This window comes from Dipteris shenzhenensis, chromosome 5, assembly GCF_047967505.1.
Source record: "Dipteris shenzhenensis isolate YYH24624 ecotype China chromosome 5, Dip_SZ_1.0, whole genome shotgun sequence".
Taxonomy (NCBI): domain Eukaryota; kingdom Viridiplantae; phylum Streptophyta; class Polypodiopsida; order Gleicheniales; family Dipteridaceae; genus Dipteris; species Dipteris shenzhenensis.
This window is the reverse complement of record NC_141600.1, coordinates 3,211,014-3,229,976: the sequence shown is the minus strand read 5'-3', so window position 1 is coordinate 3,229,976 and position 18,963 is coordinate 3,211,014. Positions and strand designations below refer to the sequence as shown.

Here is an 18,963-nt window from a genome sequence, read left to right as displayed (position 1 = left end):
CTTGCTAGACAAACCAAAAGGGTCAAACAACCTCGCAGATGGCCTCATTAAGCACATTATACACAAACTCTCATATGGAAACGAATCAATCAATGAAGAGATGACTCGTTTGATGGCGTAGACGCTCCTTGATAAATATGGCAAAGGAATATCAATGTATTGCATCATAATGCTATATTTCACATTCAACGTCGACATCAAAGAACTCTCCCAATTGGACAAGCAAGAGGCAGATACCATACTTAAGCAATTCAAAGACGTATACGGTATAGAGGCAGGTTAGTGGCCAGTAACGATTGACAAAGTGGCGTACAAGGTAGACCCCAAGTTCACTGAAGAACATTACAAAAAGGCAGAAACTATCTTCCCGACACCAACAAAGATCAAAACTGAAGGTAAAGTAGAGTTTACATAATTGTCTATAAAATTGCTTTCAGAACAACATGAGATTAAACTAACACTTATCTCCGTTGTATCTACAAACCTTGTAGAGATAGAACAAAGCGGCAAAAACGAAAATGACACTTCGGTAATGAATTTTATCTATTGCATCACTTGTCTTGACAACGGAAAGAAATACATTGGCCAAACTACAAATGTCGTAAAACGACTACAACAGCACAAGACTAACCCACTGACTAAAATGATCGATGATGTACACAGGTACGCACCATTTGAAAGCCACTTCAAGATGGACATAATAGCGTCGACTACAAGCAAAAAGGAGGCAAATATCTTGGAGTGCCAACAAATTCTACGCTTAAGAACAACATCCTCTAGGGGATACAATAACATAAAAGGAAACCTAGCATGCCTTAGGAAGTATTACTACTTAAAGTGGAGGAAACTTATTTGAATGCATTTTTGGAAAACCTCGAATTGAGGCTATATTTTTGTTACAACATTTAAGATCTATTACAAATACATTGATCTTCCATAATGCATAGAAGTACATTATTTTTGGAGAATTATTTAGTTCTTTGGTCTATTGTGCAATGGGAGTATTACAAACAATCAATACCCACTCTTAGATTAGATTGCAAAACACAAAAAGTATAGAATTAGGGCTCAGTGTCTCTGCGTACCGAGGATCTAGTTTAAGAAAAGTGTAACGATAGTCTCTCCCTACCACGGATCTAGTTTAAGAAAAGTGTAACGATAGCGCTGCCTGGAAGGCAGTGCTAACAAACTCTTTGGCATGCCAACAAGCTAGTTATTAAAACATGCATTGACTAGGAGGCAATGGTTGTGGAAGCTTGCGATTCCACGAGATGGGTGATGATGAAGAAGGCGAAGAGAGTTTGAGCGGCTCGTCGTGTGTCACCCGAAATGACGATGTAGACGATGCAGACCAGCAGCTTCTTTTTCTTTTGGATGCCGTGGATCAGCTCCTGTGCCTCAGGGAATCCCTCTCCGACACCTTGTCTCGTGTAGACACTGCTTTCCTCATCCTCCTTACTCTGTGATTTTTACGAAATTACGAAGGCCTGCTAGCTTGGATGTTAAGAGGACATACATGAAACACAAGCCTTCGAAGTAATATGAATTTAATCACAAAGACGCGCGTTTAAATTCTTGCGATTTTGGCGCGTAGGGATGGATGGAGATGGCAACTGCACGCTATGGAATGGGGCCTTCTTACATTAGTCAGGCGGTTTTCAGTTTGAAGCCTTCTCATGCATCAACTGGAGTTTCCGTTTCTCAAGCCGATGATAAATGTGAGGGTATGTGCATTATTCTATTCATTCTAGACTTATTCCCTCGTTTGTCCAGTTTTGGAAGGCGTGAATATTAGATTTATGATTTCCAGAAGAATCCTTCGAACATATCCGGTCTGCATCACAGTTTGTCCTTCGACGAGATTGCGAGGGCATGGAGGAAAGAGAGAGTGTTATCAATGAGGTAGACCACACTCCAGAAATAGCTATGCAGGCTTCTTCCACATTAAAGCAACGCCATACATCGGGTACTAACTCATGCCCCGTAATCTCTTTATGTGGCTTTTGTATTCTCGAGGAGGGGTGGAAGAATGAGATATGTGGCTTCTTCCGACTCTCAGAGGGTGGAAAAAGGTGATAAACACGGGAGTCAGCTCTTAATATGTTACATTTGGGACCCCGTATTTTATAGATTTGTTTGAATTGTCCAAGGAAAGCATGGAGCTCTTTTCATGTTCAAGTAGAAACATTGAAGATTTGAATTAGAACGTGCATAATCTGTGAAAGCAAGATATAAGTGAGCACGCTGCAAGAAACGTGAAGATGGTTCTTTGCTTGTATCAAGTAAAACGCAAGGGGAACCATTTTGCAACATTTACACAAGTTTGGTGAGTTTTTATTGGTTGGCATTTCTATTTTAGCGTCTGGCAAGATAAATCTTATAAGACAAACAGTGTATGTTATTTCGTTGCTCTACCATTAAGCACCCATGCAAGGTCCTTTCTAAGAATTTGTCTTAGGAGGGATTCCTTCCATCCTCCACCAGCAAGTCAAGCTCTGTGTTCCATTGCTAGATGTCCTCCATGTACACTGTAACTCCTAGGTTTGCAAACTCTCTCTTAGTGGGACATGGTGTCGCCACTAAGAACAACTCTTCTCTTATCACATTGGCTGATGCTAGCTGAAACTAGTCCTCCTTTTTCGCTTGGCCCGCCTTCTTCGTCTTGCAATCTTTAGCAAAGTGTCTAAGCGTGTCGCAATAGAAGCACTTCTTTTGGCTCTCCACCTTTTTCTTATTGTCACCATTAGAAGCATCCTCATCCTCGCCCTTGGCATCTTTCTTTTTTGGTGGATTCCGTTTGCCACCTTTGTTCTTTGCTATGATTCTCGTTGTACAACTTTATTTGAGCTTCTTCTTGAAGCAACAACGGACCTAACGTGTCAAAAAGTGAGCACCGTCGTCCGTTCTCCAGTGGTGAGAGTCGTGAGTGGGAGCATGGCTAATTTTGTGACCCATTGCTCTGAGAGATCTATGAGATTCTTTACCTTCACTAGGAAGTCATGGGCTGACTCCTTTTCATCTATATGTAGGTTGAATAGTGCAGCTGGTATGCAACCCACATAGCAGCTCTCAATCTACTCTCTCCTCTCATTCTCTTAGTGTATGCCATTCTTCCCCATGGCCTCCCCATATGGGGGCTCACACGTGGGGAGGTGACCTTCATATCCAACAAAAACTGTTCTTAACGAGAAACATGAAGCATTGGGTGCATCTTACAACCCTATGGTAATTCCAACCTATTGGACTATTCTTTTTAGAATTCACCATGGTCCACAATATCGATATGATAACTTAACGCATTCACTTGCAGGCAAAGACTTGGAGTGTGAAGGAATCTTGAGAATTTTTTTTCTCCTTCCTTAGATTCTCTGAAAGGTCTATTTTCATCCGCATACGTCTTAGCCCTATCCATAGCTTGGCGGATATTAGCGCTTGCAACCGCTAGTTGTTGGAAACTCGAAAGGAAAGCATGGAGTGAACACAAACTGAGAATTCTTGCTTATGGAATGAAGAAAGGTGAGGTCCTTAAGTAGGCACCTCTTACATGATCACTGAAATTCTGATTTCTCAGAAAAAACCTGCTCTATCAAGAGCCAGGAGCACTCACAATAGTGCTGTTTTCCTGTCAAAAAATCTGCAGCAAAACAGAAAAAATTTCCCTGCAGTTCCTGTACCTTCTGACACACTGTACCGTGCTCAAATAGGCATAAAACAGTAATTTCAGAATGCTGCAGTTGTTCCACAAGTGCTTTAACAGTGCATCATCAGCTGACGAAGCACAAAACACTGCTGTCCTGATCACTTCTCCCACCTCAGATGAGGTATTGCACTGATTTTATATGCATAAACCACTTGTCATACACTGTTTTGTTCACTGAAAAAGAGGCTCCAGACACTTCAGCCTGTCACAAACCTGCAACAGAAAATGGGACAAATCCCAAGCAATCACCCTTCTGCCAAGGGGATAAAAGGCATCTGAAGGCTCTTACAACCTCTGATAATACACTAGGTATATATGTCATTGACTTATTTACATGTGAGGCATCAATTGACGCCTCCCCACACGGTGATATAACCATCACATTCAATAAAGCATGGTGTTTTATGCTTGTCCTCCTGTCTAAGAAATTGTGCATCTAGTGTTATGCAGTTTCTAAAAAATGCTATGATTTATGTGCTCTTTCTCTTCTGCACATTGACCACCCTCAAGAACACACAACAAACACTCGCATCCACTAGCCCTCGTGTTTTTTGCCTAAATAATTTTCCCAAAACGGAAGGAATTGGACGAGCAAACCACACCCACAAGTATAATGAATGCTGCCTCACTCCCCCACTTAGCCTTACCACTATTCAGATCCAAATCGTGGTTCACTTACTTTCCCAACTTAGCAAAGGGTTTATTGGGATATGAACCAACATTAGATTGAATGACGAGCCTCTAATGCCATTTCCACCAACATATAGCATTGGGCTACATGAGAAACTACAAATCTGCAACCCATAGTACCGACAGTAATATTGCAGATACCATCGATAATATAGTATTACCATCGGTTTAAATACTAGTGGTAATATAAACCATCGAGAGAATTAATATTATCGCTAGTAATGTGCTTACTGCCATTGCTTATATGAGTACTACCAATGGTAGTTTAATCTAGTTTTCCAGTGATTTTTCTTGATAAACAACGTGATCACGTTGTTTTCATGCTACTTTAAATAGCAATTAACGAACGCTAACAACCCATTAACGTAAACGTCAAAACATGAACGCAATCCTTGGGCTACATTTTGCTGGGATGAGGCTCTTAATCCAAAAAAGGAGGAGCTAGTAGATTCAAAGTTCATAGATGACATGGCCTTCTAATTGGATGGATCAAATGCAGTAAGCCTTGAGGTTGTCGAAGGAGTCTTGGCCATCTATTGGGAGGCCTCTAGGTCTTGGATGAGAACTGGACCAAATCAATTGTGATTGGGGGTTTTCCTTTGGCTTCCAATGGATTTCACATTAGGGATAGACAAACCATTACTTGGGATGCCAGCTAGGGATTTACGGTTTAGTAGAGCAATAACTTGCACTAATTTTGGAAAGCATCAAGTGTAAGCTTTTGTATTGGAGCTCCACAATCATCTCCTCAATCTGCTCCTAGATTCTCTCAATCATCCTATGTGGCTTCTACTACCACCTAACAGTGCTTATGGGCACCTAACTGTGCCTCTAGCACACACACATAGAAACCAAGGTGTGCCTGGGGCATACACCTTGAGATATCCCATCACTAGCATCTCCCACATCTGAACAACATGGTTCACGGCAGTAGGCATTTCTAAGGTATTATAATGGCAATTGGATATACTCTCATTCTTGTAGAGGAATTGTTTCTATCATTGTAGGCAAACCTTATTAGTATCATGAGATTGAAATTGCACTATATGTTGTGTTTTTAGAGGACGAGTTTGTGTATGTTCCTAGATTTATCTAGATATATATAAACTCCAACAATGTCTTCCACATATGTTACTTCAATGATATATATGCACTCAGCATACTAGCTATGAACAATTCCGTTTACATCCTCAACAGAACCAAGACCAAGGCTGTTGATGATAAGACTCCATATGAAGCTTACTATGGTAAGAAACCTACAATATCTCATTTGCGGATTTTTGGCTCTAATGTATTTGTTCATGTTGCATAAGGATGAGTGGACGAAGCTTGATTTCCATAGTAGAAGATGCATCTTTGTTGGGTACAGCGAAGAATCCAAGCCTTATCGCCTGTACGACCCAGTGAAGAAGCAGGCCCTCATCAGAAGGGACACGATCTTCAAAGAGTGAGAAGAAGAGGTCCAGCAACTTCCGGCACTACCCCCACCCAAGGTTACCATCAAGGAGGTGGAGAACATTGAAGAACCCGAGGAGGAGGAGCAGGATGACCCAGTGCTAGCTTTGAAGGCATCTCAAGCTAAGGCACCTCCTGCAGAGAAGAAGCTACCACAGTGGTATTTGAAGACTTTAGCTCACGGGTCATGGACATTCTTGAGAGAAGTTCCGGAGTGCGGCAGTCTCAACGCAATGTGAAGAATCCCTCTGTGAATTATGCAATGGTGGCTCAGCTTGAGGAGCCCCAGATCCTTCGAGGAAGCGAGGGATATCCCAAAATGGCAGGATGCCATGCAGGCAGAATGGACGCCATTCTGAAGAACACCACCTGGGATTTGGGGGACAAGCTGCCCAAGCGGAAGGTAATTGGTACCAAATGGGTGTATAAACTGAAGTTCAAGTCTAATGGGAGCTTGAACAAATACATTTTGCGACCAAGGGAAGCCACGTGGGCAGGTCTAAAGATTGTCTTTGGGCAGATCAGAGAGCACGGTTAGTCTGCTATGTAGGTAGGAAGCATAGATGCTGCAGCAGGGCGTGCAGAGGAGGGCGTGCAGAGGATGATAAACTGGTATAGAAGTGGCATGGCAGTTATGGGCCTGTACCTAGTTGGCAACAATAGAGACAGGTATCTAGAGCTGGTGTGCAATGGATTGTTGGAGCAGAAGGCGGGTCAATAGTGGACTGTGAAATGGCCATGCAAGATGGTTGTACAGGTGTAGACTACATAGGTAGACTGCAAGGTGCAATTGGATTGGAGGCAAATGGAAGCAATGTAAATGGAGCTGGTGGAAGCAAATGAGCTGAAGCTGTATGGCTGTAATGAATTGCAGGAATAAGTGAAAAGTACAAAGTACACACAATATAATGAAACCCTAGGACAGGGTGTCCTAGTAGTACCTAGTGTACTAAGTGGCACATGTCATAAGTGCCCTAACTGTCCTAAATGCCTATATATAGGCCTACAAGGCACATGCCAGGGAGCAGAATGCACCAATGGATAGCCCATGGGATGGCCTACAAAGCTCCCTCCATGATATGGGCTGAAGTATCATGGACACGTCTCAGAATACGTGAAGAACTAATGTCATGGTTGCACATGTTCATTATATATGGATATAGCAACTTATGATTGGACAAAGCATAATAGATCAAGTTACAAAAAGTGCTTAGTTCAAAGCTTGTCGGAAAGCTTCAAACTTAGGTTGAGGAAGAGCTTTCGTAAAGAGATCTGCCAAGGTGTCTTCAGTGGGAACGTAGGACAATTGTATATCACCTACTGTCAATCTCTCTGTGATAATGAACTCAATATGCTTTGTGCGGCATGAAATAATGGATTCCGTGCAACAACCAAAGCACTCTAATGGTCAGTGAAGATGATTGTAGGAGCTGTTTGACATACATGAAGATCTGCATGTAACTTCTGGAGCCAAACACACTCCTTTGTAGCTGTAAAAGCTGCTATGTACTCAGCCTCATAGCTGGAAGTAGCAACTGTAGTCTGCTTCTTGCTGAACCAAGAGATGCATGAAGTACCAAGGATGAAACAGTTCCCACCGTGTGACACATGGGTGTCAAAACAGCCAGCCCAATCACTATCAGTGAATCCATGCATGACAAGTGAAGAATTGGCCTTGTAAAGAAGACCCAAATATTGAGCGCCTTTGAGATACCTAAAGACACGCTTCACAGCCTGCCAATGGTGTGTAGAGGGCTGTGCATGTATCTGCTAAACTGTGAGAAAACATACTGAAGATCTGACCTGGTATGGCATAAATATATTAAATAACCAACTGCTTGCTGATAGAGAGTGATATCACATGCATCACTCTCATCATCAGACGAGAAATGAAAACCAGGCTCTAATGGTGTGGATACTTGCTTGCAATCCTCAAACTGAAAACGTTGCAAAAGTTGTCCAATGTACTTGGATTGTGACATCAAAATACCCCCGTCATTGCTAGCAAATTGAATGCCCATATAATAATGCAAAGGACCAAGGTTTGACATAGCAAATGACTTCAACAAGTCAAGATTAAAAGCTGCAATTTGCTTAGCATGTGTCCTAGTAACTAGCATGTCATCCACATAGAGTATTAAAATCAGCAAATCTGTCCCACTCTTGTGGATGTAAAGTGTAGCCTCTGTAGGGCTGTTTTGAAAGCCAAGACTTAGTAAATGAGCATGTATCCTTGCATACCAAGCCCGGGGTGCCTGCTTTCAATCCATAAAGGGCTTTCTTCAACCAGCATACCTTCCCTTAAGAACCTTCAACCTTAAAGCCAGGAGGCTGGGTAACATAGAAGGGTATGCCCTTTTGACGGGACACTTCCTATGAGGCACAACCCTTCACAAGAGACATCCATTGAAGAGACACTACCCTTGTAATGTACCCTCTCATCAAGGGTCACACCCTTCACAAGGGGTACACACCTCTTCATGCACATACACTTTGGAGTACACACCTTTTCATGTGTGACTCTTCACTCTCTATATAAGAGAGGCCCAACTGTATGAATGACACACTACAGACACTCAAGCAATACAAATATTCCTTGTTCTCTGCTATTTCAGTCTCCTTTTTGTTCCTTAGCACATTTTTAAATATAGTAAATCTAGGATTTCTTACAGTGGTATCAGAGCAAATTTCACTTCTGCTTGTAGGAAATGCCCCCCACCTTCTAGCGACTATCTGATACATCTCTTTCCGCTAGAAGGATATCCACGCACGTTGTGCATGGAAGAGATGGAGAGAATGAGCGTAAAAATTTTTAGCGCCAAACCCACCTAAAGTCATCAGTGGCCTCTCCGTCTCCCTCACATCACGAGTTGATGTGAATGGACACGACAAAAATCTTGTCTTTTGATGTGCTTGGGCTGTCCCAAAACCAAGGGACGCACCTTTTTCACCATTGGACACAACTTTTGATGAAGATTGTTTGACTCCTCACCCAAGGGACACATGCCATCGTGGAAAAAAGGACATCTTTTCATGTGGGGACACCCCTCTTTAAAACAAGGTTACACCCCTTCATGAAAAGGTACACCTATTCCAAGGGTCATACCCCTTAGAATAGACACACCTTTTGGCACCAAGCAAACCTATAAAAGGGTACCTAGAGGGCCTAAAAAGGGCAACCAGCCCTACACCCAAGGCCTAACCCTAGAGTACCCAAGGGTTCTCTAAAGCCACGTTTTAATTTTTGGTAACCACCACCCAGCAATAGGCGCATGAATCAAAACGCGAATTCTTGAAATATGTTTCGCCTATTTCTGTTGTACGTGATTGCGCCATCTTCTTGCAGCAAGCCGTGCCCTTCGTCAGGCCTCCATCTTGCATAGTTCTCGATTGCCCGCATCAGCCGGCTCTTTTGCATACCTACCTACAAGACCTCTTGTTCGAACAAATCCCCTTTGCAGCCTCTATCGCATCTTGCTGCCCGGATTTCTGCAAACAAGGCGTAGGTGCCAGAAATTCGCCATCTTCTTCTACTGCAAATCACTTCAACCAGTCCCTCTTTTTCCAAGATCTCGCCTCTTATCAACAGATCGAGGCCCAATTGGTTGATCGTGCTATTGCTCCCATCGTCCCACCCGGCAACATATTTCTGCCCACAACCGGACTGTTTGGTTGCTGAATCGCCTCCCTCTACAGAAAACCCTAATTTCAAAAATTGAAGCCTGACTATTGTCTTCTACCAACTCGACATGAGGACCTCCTTCAACTCGCAATTGATGCTGTACTCTTTCCAGCCGGAAGCCCACTGTTGGTACATGCTTTTCAGCATAGTCTGGCAGATCTAATCTATGCCAGGTGGATTCTTTCCATTCTTTTTCTAAGGTTTCGCTTTCATATTGTTATTTGCTGCTCATTATCAAATTACAGCAAATGAAAGCCCTTTCCTTAAATCATGGAAACCCCTAGTAACGCCTTAGCCCCTTCAAGGACACCTCATGCATCATCTATCACACAATATTGTGTTCAGATTGCACAACCAGCCCATTTCGGAGCTTTTACATTGTGGGTCTTTTGTGTCACGTGCCCTTCCAGCGATTTGGACCACATCCTATATCTTCTGCGTGAGGCACCTCAATTACACTATTTCCTTAGCACAGCAGTCCAGGTTGTGTTTCACGAGACACATAGATACCTAGAACCTGATATTCCTCACGAGTTTGCTGTCCATGTTTGGAGGGATTTTTACCCCTCAGCTTCAGCATCTCCAGGGTACTCTCCACCTCCTTCAGCTCCCAGATATCCTCCGGCACAGGTTTTACCTTCCCCAAGACAGTAGTTACACTCTGAAGGCACTCCTTCTCTTGGATATCCTCCGCTCCCGACAGCAGCTTCTTATCCCTTCTCAGATCCGTGGACTCTGTAACCTACCCATGTACTCTCACGAGCAGTAACACCCACTTCGGCATCACCAGTGTTACCTCAGACATGACCTCCTTTACCAGATTTCCACGGGTGGTTCCATCCTGCCTCGCCTGTCCCCTCCAACATGAGCAATCTCAGGGAGCAGCTCGGATCTTCTTCCAAGAATGGTACAAACTAGAGCGCAGTTTCGTGCTCTTCTCACAGGGACCTTAGATATGTCGCAACGCTCGCGTGCAGCCTCTCCGGATATAAGCGACTCAAGTCCAAAAAAGACCTCTGAAGTCAACATATAAGGCGAAGCATTACTTCAACTTCAAATTTCTCAACTTCAAGACAGCATCTCTGACTAGGTCTAGAAAGTCCAACGTCTCTAGGATTCTCGCAGTACCACACATACATAGGATGACGTGACGCTACCGGACGACTACGTGGACTCGTTTCCACCAGAGGTAGAAAACACTGAACTCCGTGCCCTCTATTGCTTACTCCAAGCTTCCAAAACTATAAGACTTGACATTAAACTTCCAGAAGCCTACACTGGTCAATGAAATGGCCGAACAGTTGACCAATGGCTCGCAAAATTGCGCATGTACTTTGATACTATCGACCTGACTGAAGGCAACAAGATTGCCTTGGCAGCCTCCCTCCTCAAAGATACAGCTTTCCTATGGTGGCAATGACACTTAAAGGACGGCAAAAGTGTGTTAACTTGGGAACGTTTTGAACACGTGCTCCATAAGCAGTTCATACCTGCCAATGCGGACTTCCAAGCACGCTCAAAACTTCGACAATTGGAGCAAACGGGCTTCCTGTCTTCCTACATTTCTTAGTTCACCACATTGGTGCTGGAGATCGTTTAACTGATGATGATTGCCTTCATGCTTTCATCTCATGCTTAAATCCCTCGTTATGCATTGATGTCCTCAAAGCAAACATCACCACCATAGCTGGCGCTATTCCTTACGCAGAGCGCATTACCGATTTCCAAAACACAGGGAAGCAGAGTTCTAATAGAACACAGAACTCTACTATGGCCAAGGGTGCTCGCCCTCAAGATAACCCTAAGTTCAGAAAAAACTCGGGTAATCAAGGTCAGCGACAGTCTCAAGATCCCCACAACAAAGGGTCCTCCTGAGTACCTCAACCAACCTTTTTTCCAGCCCTACCTGGATATTTTTCCACAGGAATTGCCAAAATAGTTACCACCTCGACGACTAGTGGATCACCCAATCGAGCTTATTCCCGGCAGTAATCCACCGTCGAAACCTCCTTATCGGGTTTCTTACACTCAAAATGAAGAAATCCAAAGATAGGTGACTGAACTACTCGACAAAGGTCACATTCGGCCTAGTCGCAACCTTTTCGGATCTCCTGTACTACTAGTGGAAAAAAAGAATAAGTCAATGCGCCTCTGCATCGATTACCGAGCCCTCAACAAGCTCACTATAAAAAACAAGTATCCATTGCCTTGCATGGATGACCTCTTCGATCAACTTCTACATGCAACACAATTCTCAAAGATTGATCTTCGTTCAGGTTATCATCAAATTCGCATACGAGAAGGCGATGAGTACAAGACAGCTTTTCAAACAAAGTATGGACACTATGAATGTTTGGTCATGCCTTTTGGGTTAAACAATGCGTCGGACACATTCATGACACTAATGAACGATATCTTCAAGCCTATCCTCAATAAGTTCATCATTGTTTACCTCGATGACATCCTCGTTTTCAGCAGATCCCTACATGAGCACAAACAATATCTTCACCAAGTTTTTGAAGTTCTTCGCTCGAATTCTCTCTACATCAACGTTGAGAAAAGTGAGTTCTTCAAGACTCAACTTGAATATTTGGGACATGTTATTCAGCTCAAGGCATCTCTGTGGATCCTAAGAAGGTTGAGGTAATCCGAAAGTGGCCTACTCCTAAGAATGTTCATGATGTCCGCTCTTTTCTTGGCAAACTTCTACCATACAAAGGTCTATCAGTTTTTCGAGATCGCAGCTCTTATGTCCGAATTATTGAAAAGCACAGCTGTTTTTCAGTGGCTTCCCGAAACAGAGTATAGTTTCCAACAACTCAAGCAAGCACTCACTACCACACCTGTTATGGCTACCCAAACCTTCCGTTTGAGGTCATGACCGATGCTTCCGACATCGCTATAGGAGCAGTCTTGATGCAAGAAGGCAGAGTTATTGCTTTTGACAGCCATAAACATTCCGATATCCAAACCCGATACCCGGTTTATGATAAGGAGTTTCTTGCCATTGTACATGCTTATCGCTCTTGGAAACATTATCTCATGGGAGCCGACTCGGTGGTAAAAACAGACCATCACTCTCTAAAGTATATCTTTACTCAGCCAGTCATGAACGCTCGACAAGCCCGCTGGGTTGAGTTTCTGGCCAACTTTCACATGACCATTGAGTACATTCCAAGACTATGCAATGTAGTTGCAGTCTGTAGATGCTCTCAGCAGGTTAACTCTAGCATCAGCTATGGTAATCTCTACATTATCTGTGGATGTATTGAATTCATTCAAAGGGAAGTATCTCAATGACAAAGACTTCGGCACAGCAGTACAAGTTCTTTCGAAAAATCAACCTTCGACTTCCGAACATAAGATTTTCTCATCCTATTCTTATATGGACGACCTTCTGTATTATTAAGATCACGTCTGTGTACCACATGACAAGGATGTTCGACATCTTTTGTTAAAGATCGCCTCTGTATTATCAAGATCGGGTTTGTGTACCACATGACAAGGATGTTCGACGTCTTTTGTTAAAAGAGCATCATGTAGCTCCTTATGCTGCCCATCCAGGGATGAACAAGACTTGTAGGTTACTCAGTGCAACATACTACTCGCCTCAGATGAAAAGCGACGTCATCAAAATGGTTACATCTTGCATATCTTGTCAACAAATGAAAGCGAGCCGACGACTTCCAGCAGGACTTCTTCAGTCTCTTCTAGTTCCAACTGAAAGGTGGGAAAGTATTTCCATGGATTTCATTACAACACTACCATGATCCTCCAGAGGTAACACTCAGATTATGGTAATTGTTGATCGATTGTCCAAAATGGCACACTTTGTTGCTTGCAAAAGAAGTGCCTAGGCTCTGGACATCGCCAAACTCTTCATACAACACATCTTCCAACACCATGGATTACCCAAGAATATCGTCTCTAACAGAGATTCTAAGTTTACCAGTCACTTTTGGATTTCACTGTTCGAATCTTTGGGTACAACTCTACTGTTCAGTTCAGCCTACCACCCAGAATCAGATGGACAGACTGAAAGAGTCAACCAAGTTCTGGAAGAAATGCTCCGACATTATATTCAGTCACGCCTAGCAGCTTGGGAAGAGTATCTACCACTCCTTGAGTTTGCTTATAATAACTCTTTCCATAGTGCCATCAGCATGACTCCATTCCAAGCAGCTTATGGACACACTCCGATTGTACTAACAAATTTTGTACTTCAACATCGAGTGGCCCTAGCTGATCAACTGGTTCAAGAAATGCAAGACATTCTACTCCAAGTCAGGGATCATATGCGAAAAGTGCAAGAGTGGTATCAACGGTCTGCCGACAAACATAGACGTCACCTGGAATTTGAAACTGGTTACATGGTGCTATTATTTGTAGCCCCACATCGCTACAAGACGGTCAAGTCTGTGTTTCCTTAGTTGCGACCAAGATACTATGGACTTTTCCAGATCGTCAAGAAAATTTCACCTTTAAGTTACAAATTGGAATTACCACCATCATGGGGTAAACTCCATCCAACAATTCATATTTCTTGGCTAAAGACGTACATTCTAGGCGATGAAGCAGTTCACCTTGCAGGTGATTATGTCCCAGAAATCAAAGACGATTATGTTCTCCTTATTCCTGAGCGTATTCTGGACCATCGACAGCGAGAGACTAGACATCGACTTATCACGGAATTTCTTGTTCTTTGGCGAGATCTAGATGACTCTGATGCTACTTGGCAATCTGTGAAGACTTACAGCAATACCCTAACATTTTACATCAGTATTTTCAAAATTTACCGTGATATTTTCTACACCAGTTCTTTATCTCCACCAGGGTCTTATTTTAGGGGATGTCACGATTTGTGACGTATTCCTTTCTCTATACCTTAGACTTATGGATGGTTTGATGAATGGTCTATTGAAGAGACACTCATCAAGGGTCACACCCCTCACAAGGGGTACACACCTCTTCATGCACATACACTTTGGAGTACACACCTTTTCATGTGTGAACTCTTCACTTTGTATATAAGAGAGGCCCAACTGTATGAATGACACACTACAGACACTCAAGCAATACAAATATTCGTTCTCTGCTATTTCAGTCTCCTTTTTGTTCCTTAGCACATTTCTAAATATACTAAATCTAGGATTTCTTAGATTCACCCCCCTGTCCGTATTGATGTTGGCAATTTTCAGCCCACTTTCATTCTCTATCAAAGCAATAAAATGCTTAAAGTATGTGAAGACTTGAGATTTGGACTTTAGATAAAAAATCCAAGTGTACCTAGTGAAGTCATCAATGAAAGTCACAAAATAGTAAACTCCACTTATGGCTGCAACTCTCATAGGGCCACAAACATCACTGTGAAAGAAGTACAACTTGCGGGGTGCACTAACTCTCCCATCCTTGGGAAACGCAAAACGGTGCATTTTCCCAAGTAAACATGCTTCACAGACATGCTTTGAAGGCATATGCATCTTAGGAAGATCAACAACCATATCTTCTTTATGCAACTTTACAAGTGCTCCATAATTGAGGTATCCAAAGCTCTCATGCCATAAATGTGTGTCTGCCAAGGTAGAGTCATCAAGAGCATATGCATCAACAAGTCCAGCATCCTCCAGACGTCTGTCATAAGCATAAAGTCTGTAAAGTCCTCTAAGCAATGTGCCAGTCAACACCATGGTAAAGGCATGTGTAACATCATAGACTGCATACCTAACACCATAAAAAAGAACTTGATATCCACAAGTAGCTATGGCTGAAATGGATATGAGGTTTTTGCGGATGCCTGGTATATATAGTAGCTGTCTTACAAAAAAATGTTCCAAAGATTCTTGGCAACCAATACATGCTGCATCATATAAGCCCACATGGGGTAATTTGTGCCATCAAGTTTGTCGTCAGATCCAAGCATCCGAAATAAGTCATCCTTGTTGCCATAGTGCAAAAATGCAAGGCAAAAGCACCAACTAACAATGCAAATGAAAGGTTTGCAATCTCCCAAATCCAAAGACAATTTACTGCACAAGCTTCAAAGCTTTTTCATTGCAAATATGTGGCTGTCACAAATTGTACCTGTTGCAAAAAGACTTCCAACGGCAACACGGGGCCTTTCCACATTTCCAAGGAACCAAAAGAAAGACTGTTTTGCTGGAAATAAAAGAAGTCAATGCAGTAGGAGCTTACCAATTGACTTTGACCAAGATTACTGCAAAGAAAAATGCTCTTAACTTGAAGGCAGGTAGTCACCCTTGTAGGAGAGGTGATATGGACAGCAAATGGCAGCTGAGGGTGCCAAGAAGAGCTGGAATATGATGTTATAGCAAAGGAATATGCTGTACAGCAGTCAACTTTGAAGAAGTACAGCCCAAAGCTCAAGTAGAAGCTTCTAGAAGGTAGGAGCAGCTGCCAGGGGTAAAGTGCTCTCTGCTCGAGATGAGAAACCAGCAATGGAGAGCTAGGCAGCTGCAGGAGATGACCTTGAACTGCAGCAGCAGGCCGAAAATCTGGAAGGCGGCTGGTCTAGAGCACTTGTAGGCTTCGGAACGGCTAGGCGGTGGCTCGATAGAGTTTCAAACTGCAAGACCTGGCTGATAAGCAGCAAGAAGGCTGCTCTGGAGTAGTCACCTAGGCTGGTGGAGCTGTTGACCAGCAAGAAAAAGGCTGCCAAACAGCTGCCGATGAGATGTGGAGGGCTCGGGTGGGTGGAAATAGCTGAGGGGTGAGGCCTTGACCTGCTCTGACACCATTGAAGGCAAATGGAAGCAATGGAAATGGAGATGGTGGAAGCAAATAAGCTGAAACTGTACGGCTGTAATGAATTGGAGGAATAAGTGAAAAGTACAAAGTTCACACAATATAATGAAACCCTAGGACAGGGTGTCCTAGTAGTACCTAGTGTACTAAGTGGCACATGTCATAAGTGCCCTAACTGTCCTAAATGCCTATATCTAGGCCTACAAGGCACATACCAGGGAACATAAGGCACCAATGGATACCCCATGGGATGGCCTACATGGATCTGTACAGAAAGCATGCAGGCCAATAGGCATCTACCAAGTGGCAGTCCTGGAGGCAAGGAGTTGTTCACAGGTCGGCTGCCTCAGACTGGGTCGGCCAACGTAAGGGGCATGCAACCCTATAAAAGGGCTCAATTGGGGGCTTTGCTAATTCATTCAGGAGTCCCACAATTGGTTGCAGATTGGAGCAGTAGGGAGGCCAGGGATTAGGGTCCGGTGCACCTTAGACATTGGTTTGATAGGAGCAGCAAGGAGGTCTAGGGTAAGCACATAGACAGTGCCTCACCATTGGCTGCATGACAGTGCAGCAAGGAGGTCTGATGGAGTGGTATTTGAGCAGCCTGCTGAAGCTCCATAGGACGCGTAGGCTGACAAGATGTTTTGAAGGTGCCATGAGGAGGTGGAAGACTGTTTTGAGGAGACATGGGTCCACATCTAGGCAGTACCCTATTTGCTAAATGGTGGCACATTGAGAACATCCCAAGTTGAGGCCAGGTGGATTGTGGGTCTGCATGTGTACTCAAGTAAGCATATGTAATCACACATGCTTGTGTGCAGACTCATGCAAAAGGATGGAGACATGCATGCACCCAAGAACACAAAAATATAACTCCCAGAGCACTTTACATGCATTCACATGCAAAAGTAAGTGTATGCATGCACATTGAACGTATGCAAATGCAGAAAGGTGAACATGTGTACTGTTTTACACGCTTCTAATGGCCTTTGGCTGACCAGAAGATACATGAATTCGCCACAGCGCCTCCATCTGGGATTTGCAGCATGTGTCTCCTTCACTTGACTACAATCAACCTCAGCTTTGATTGAATTCTGGATTCATCTAGGTATATATCAGCTTTGATTGAATTTTTCAACCTATTGTTTTCACAGCAAGGTTCCCATCAAGTTGCTGCATGCACCTATCTCCCTAACCTCTTTACCAATACTGCCATATACAGCATTACGAGTTGATCTGATCGCAATTGATAGTTCCTAGACAATTGTTGCTAGCTCAATATTTGCACTGCTGTACACAGCAGCAATACCAACGGACACCACTGTTAAGAAGAAGATAAACTCGCGCAATCTCTACAAGGAATTAACTGAAAATTGCAGCTTAGCCAATATACGTCATGGTACCTCAATCATTTGACTCAGACAATATCCAATTTCTCTTGGCTAACCTCTACAAATTATGACGACAAGCACATAATCGAAGCAAATTAAGTAGACAAATTAAAGCCAAGAATAGAGAGACTCTATGCTTGTCTCTATCCTCGAGCTACTTGCATTACCAGTACACAAACAGAGGGACACAATTGGTGTAGGCTAGTATGTCACCAGCCACAGTAGATTCTTGCAAGGATCTTCCTCAAGCTAGAGGTCAAGCAATCCCGGATCAACGTACTGCTATGTCACGAGGACGTGAAATTATGGGACTCTTGATTTGCGACTCTCGTAATTTGCGCATGATTGCCTTGAGCCTCTGGGGCACGAGGGTCCGGCCATGGGTGCGACTTGGGGAATTAAAATTCCTAGTGGGCCTTGGAAATAGTGAATGTGCGCCCAGTTACTAGGCAATTAATTCCTAGGGCCAAAGTGTGCAACGGGGGGCTCAAAAGAGTGGTGCAATTTAAAAAACACTGCTTTTTGGAGCCTAGGGCTTTAAAAGGGGAGGGAAGCCCTTCTTTTAGATGCAGTTGGCCAAATCAGTTGCAGAGGAGCCAGATCATCAGTTTGGAGCTCCTAGAGCCCGCCAGGTGCTGCTAGAGTCAAATCGCTTTTTACCAAGAGGTTCCAAAGCTTGCCAGGGAAATTCGTTTTTACCCAGGGGCCAGTTAAGTGATCCAGAGCCTGCCAGGGAAATTCATTTTTACCCAGGGACTAGTTTCAGGTGATCCAGAACCTACCAGGGAAATTCGTTTTTACCCTGGGGCTAGTTTCAGGTGATCCAAGGCCTGCCAGGGAAATTCGTTTTTACCCAGGGGCCAGTTTCAGGTGATCCAGAGCTTGCCAGGGAAATTCGTTTTTACCCAGGGGCCAGTTTCAAGTGTTCCAGAGCCTGCCAGGGAAATTCGTTTATACCCAGGGGCTAGTTCCAGGTGATCCATGCCAGAGCAAATCGCAATTGATCCAGGAGCCTATTGCAGGTGGCGATTTTTGCCAGGGTGTCTGTTCCAATTTGTGATTTGCTTTTGGGCTCTTCCAGGCTGTTCCAGGTGCCTGCGATTGGTTCTAGGGCTGTTTCAGGAGTTCATGACTTGACTAAGCTGCTCTAGGTGAAATGCGACTTGCCTTTTTAGGCAGGCTCTGCAGGAGATTTCGACCTGATTTTCTGGAGCTTTTTGGGTGTTGTGGCTGGTTTTGGTAACTTTCCAGGCGTGGGTGTTCACTTCTAAGCTGCTCTTGGG

The 18,963-nt window shown here is 43.6% G+C and overlaps 1 protein-coding gene across 1 annotated transcript in view; it reads left to right on the top strand.

Moving 5' to 3' along the window:
- The first annotated feature begins 1,075 nt into the window (after nucleotides 1-1,075).
- Nucleotides 1,076-18,963, top strand: part of LOC147901499 (coiled-coil protein) — a 66,289-nt gene continuing 48,401 nt past the window's right edge. The window contains exons 1-3 of the mRNA XM_087375076.1: nucleotides 1,076-1,430; nucleotides 1,595-1,724; nucleotides 1,811-1,966. Coding sequence (XP_087231202.1) covers nucleotides 1,272-1,430; nucleotides 1,595-1,724; nucleotides 1,811-1,966 — 445 coding nt within the window. The 5' untranslated portion in view covers nucleotides 1,076-1,271. The remainder of the gene's footprint in view (nucleotides 1,431-1,594; nucleotides 1,725-1,810; nucleotides 1,967-18,963) is intronic.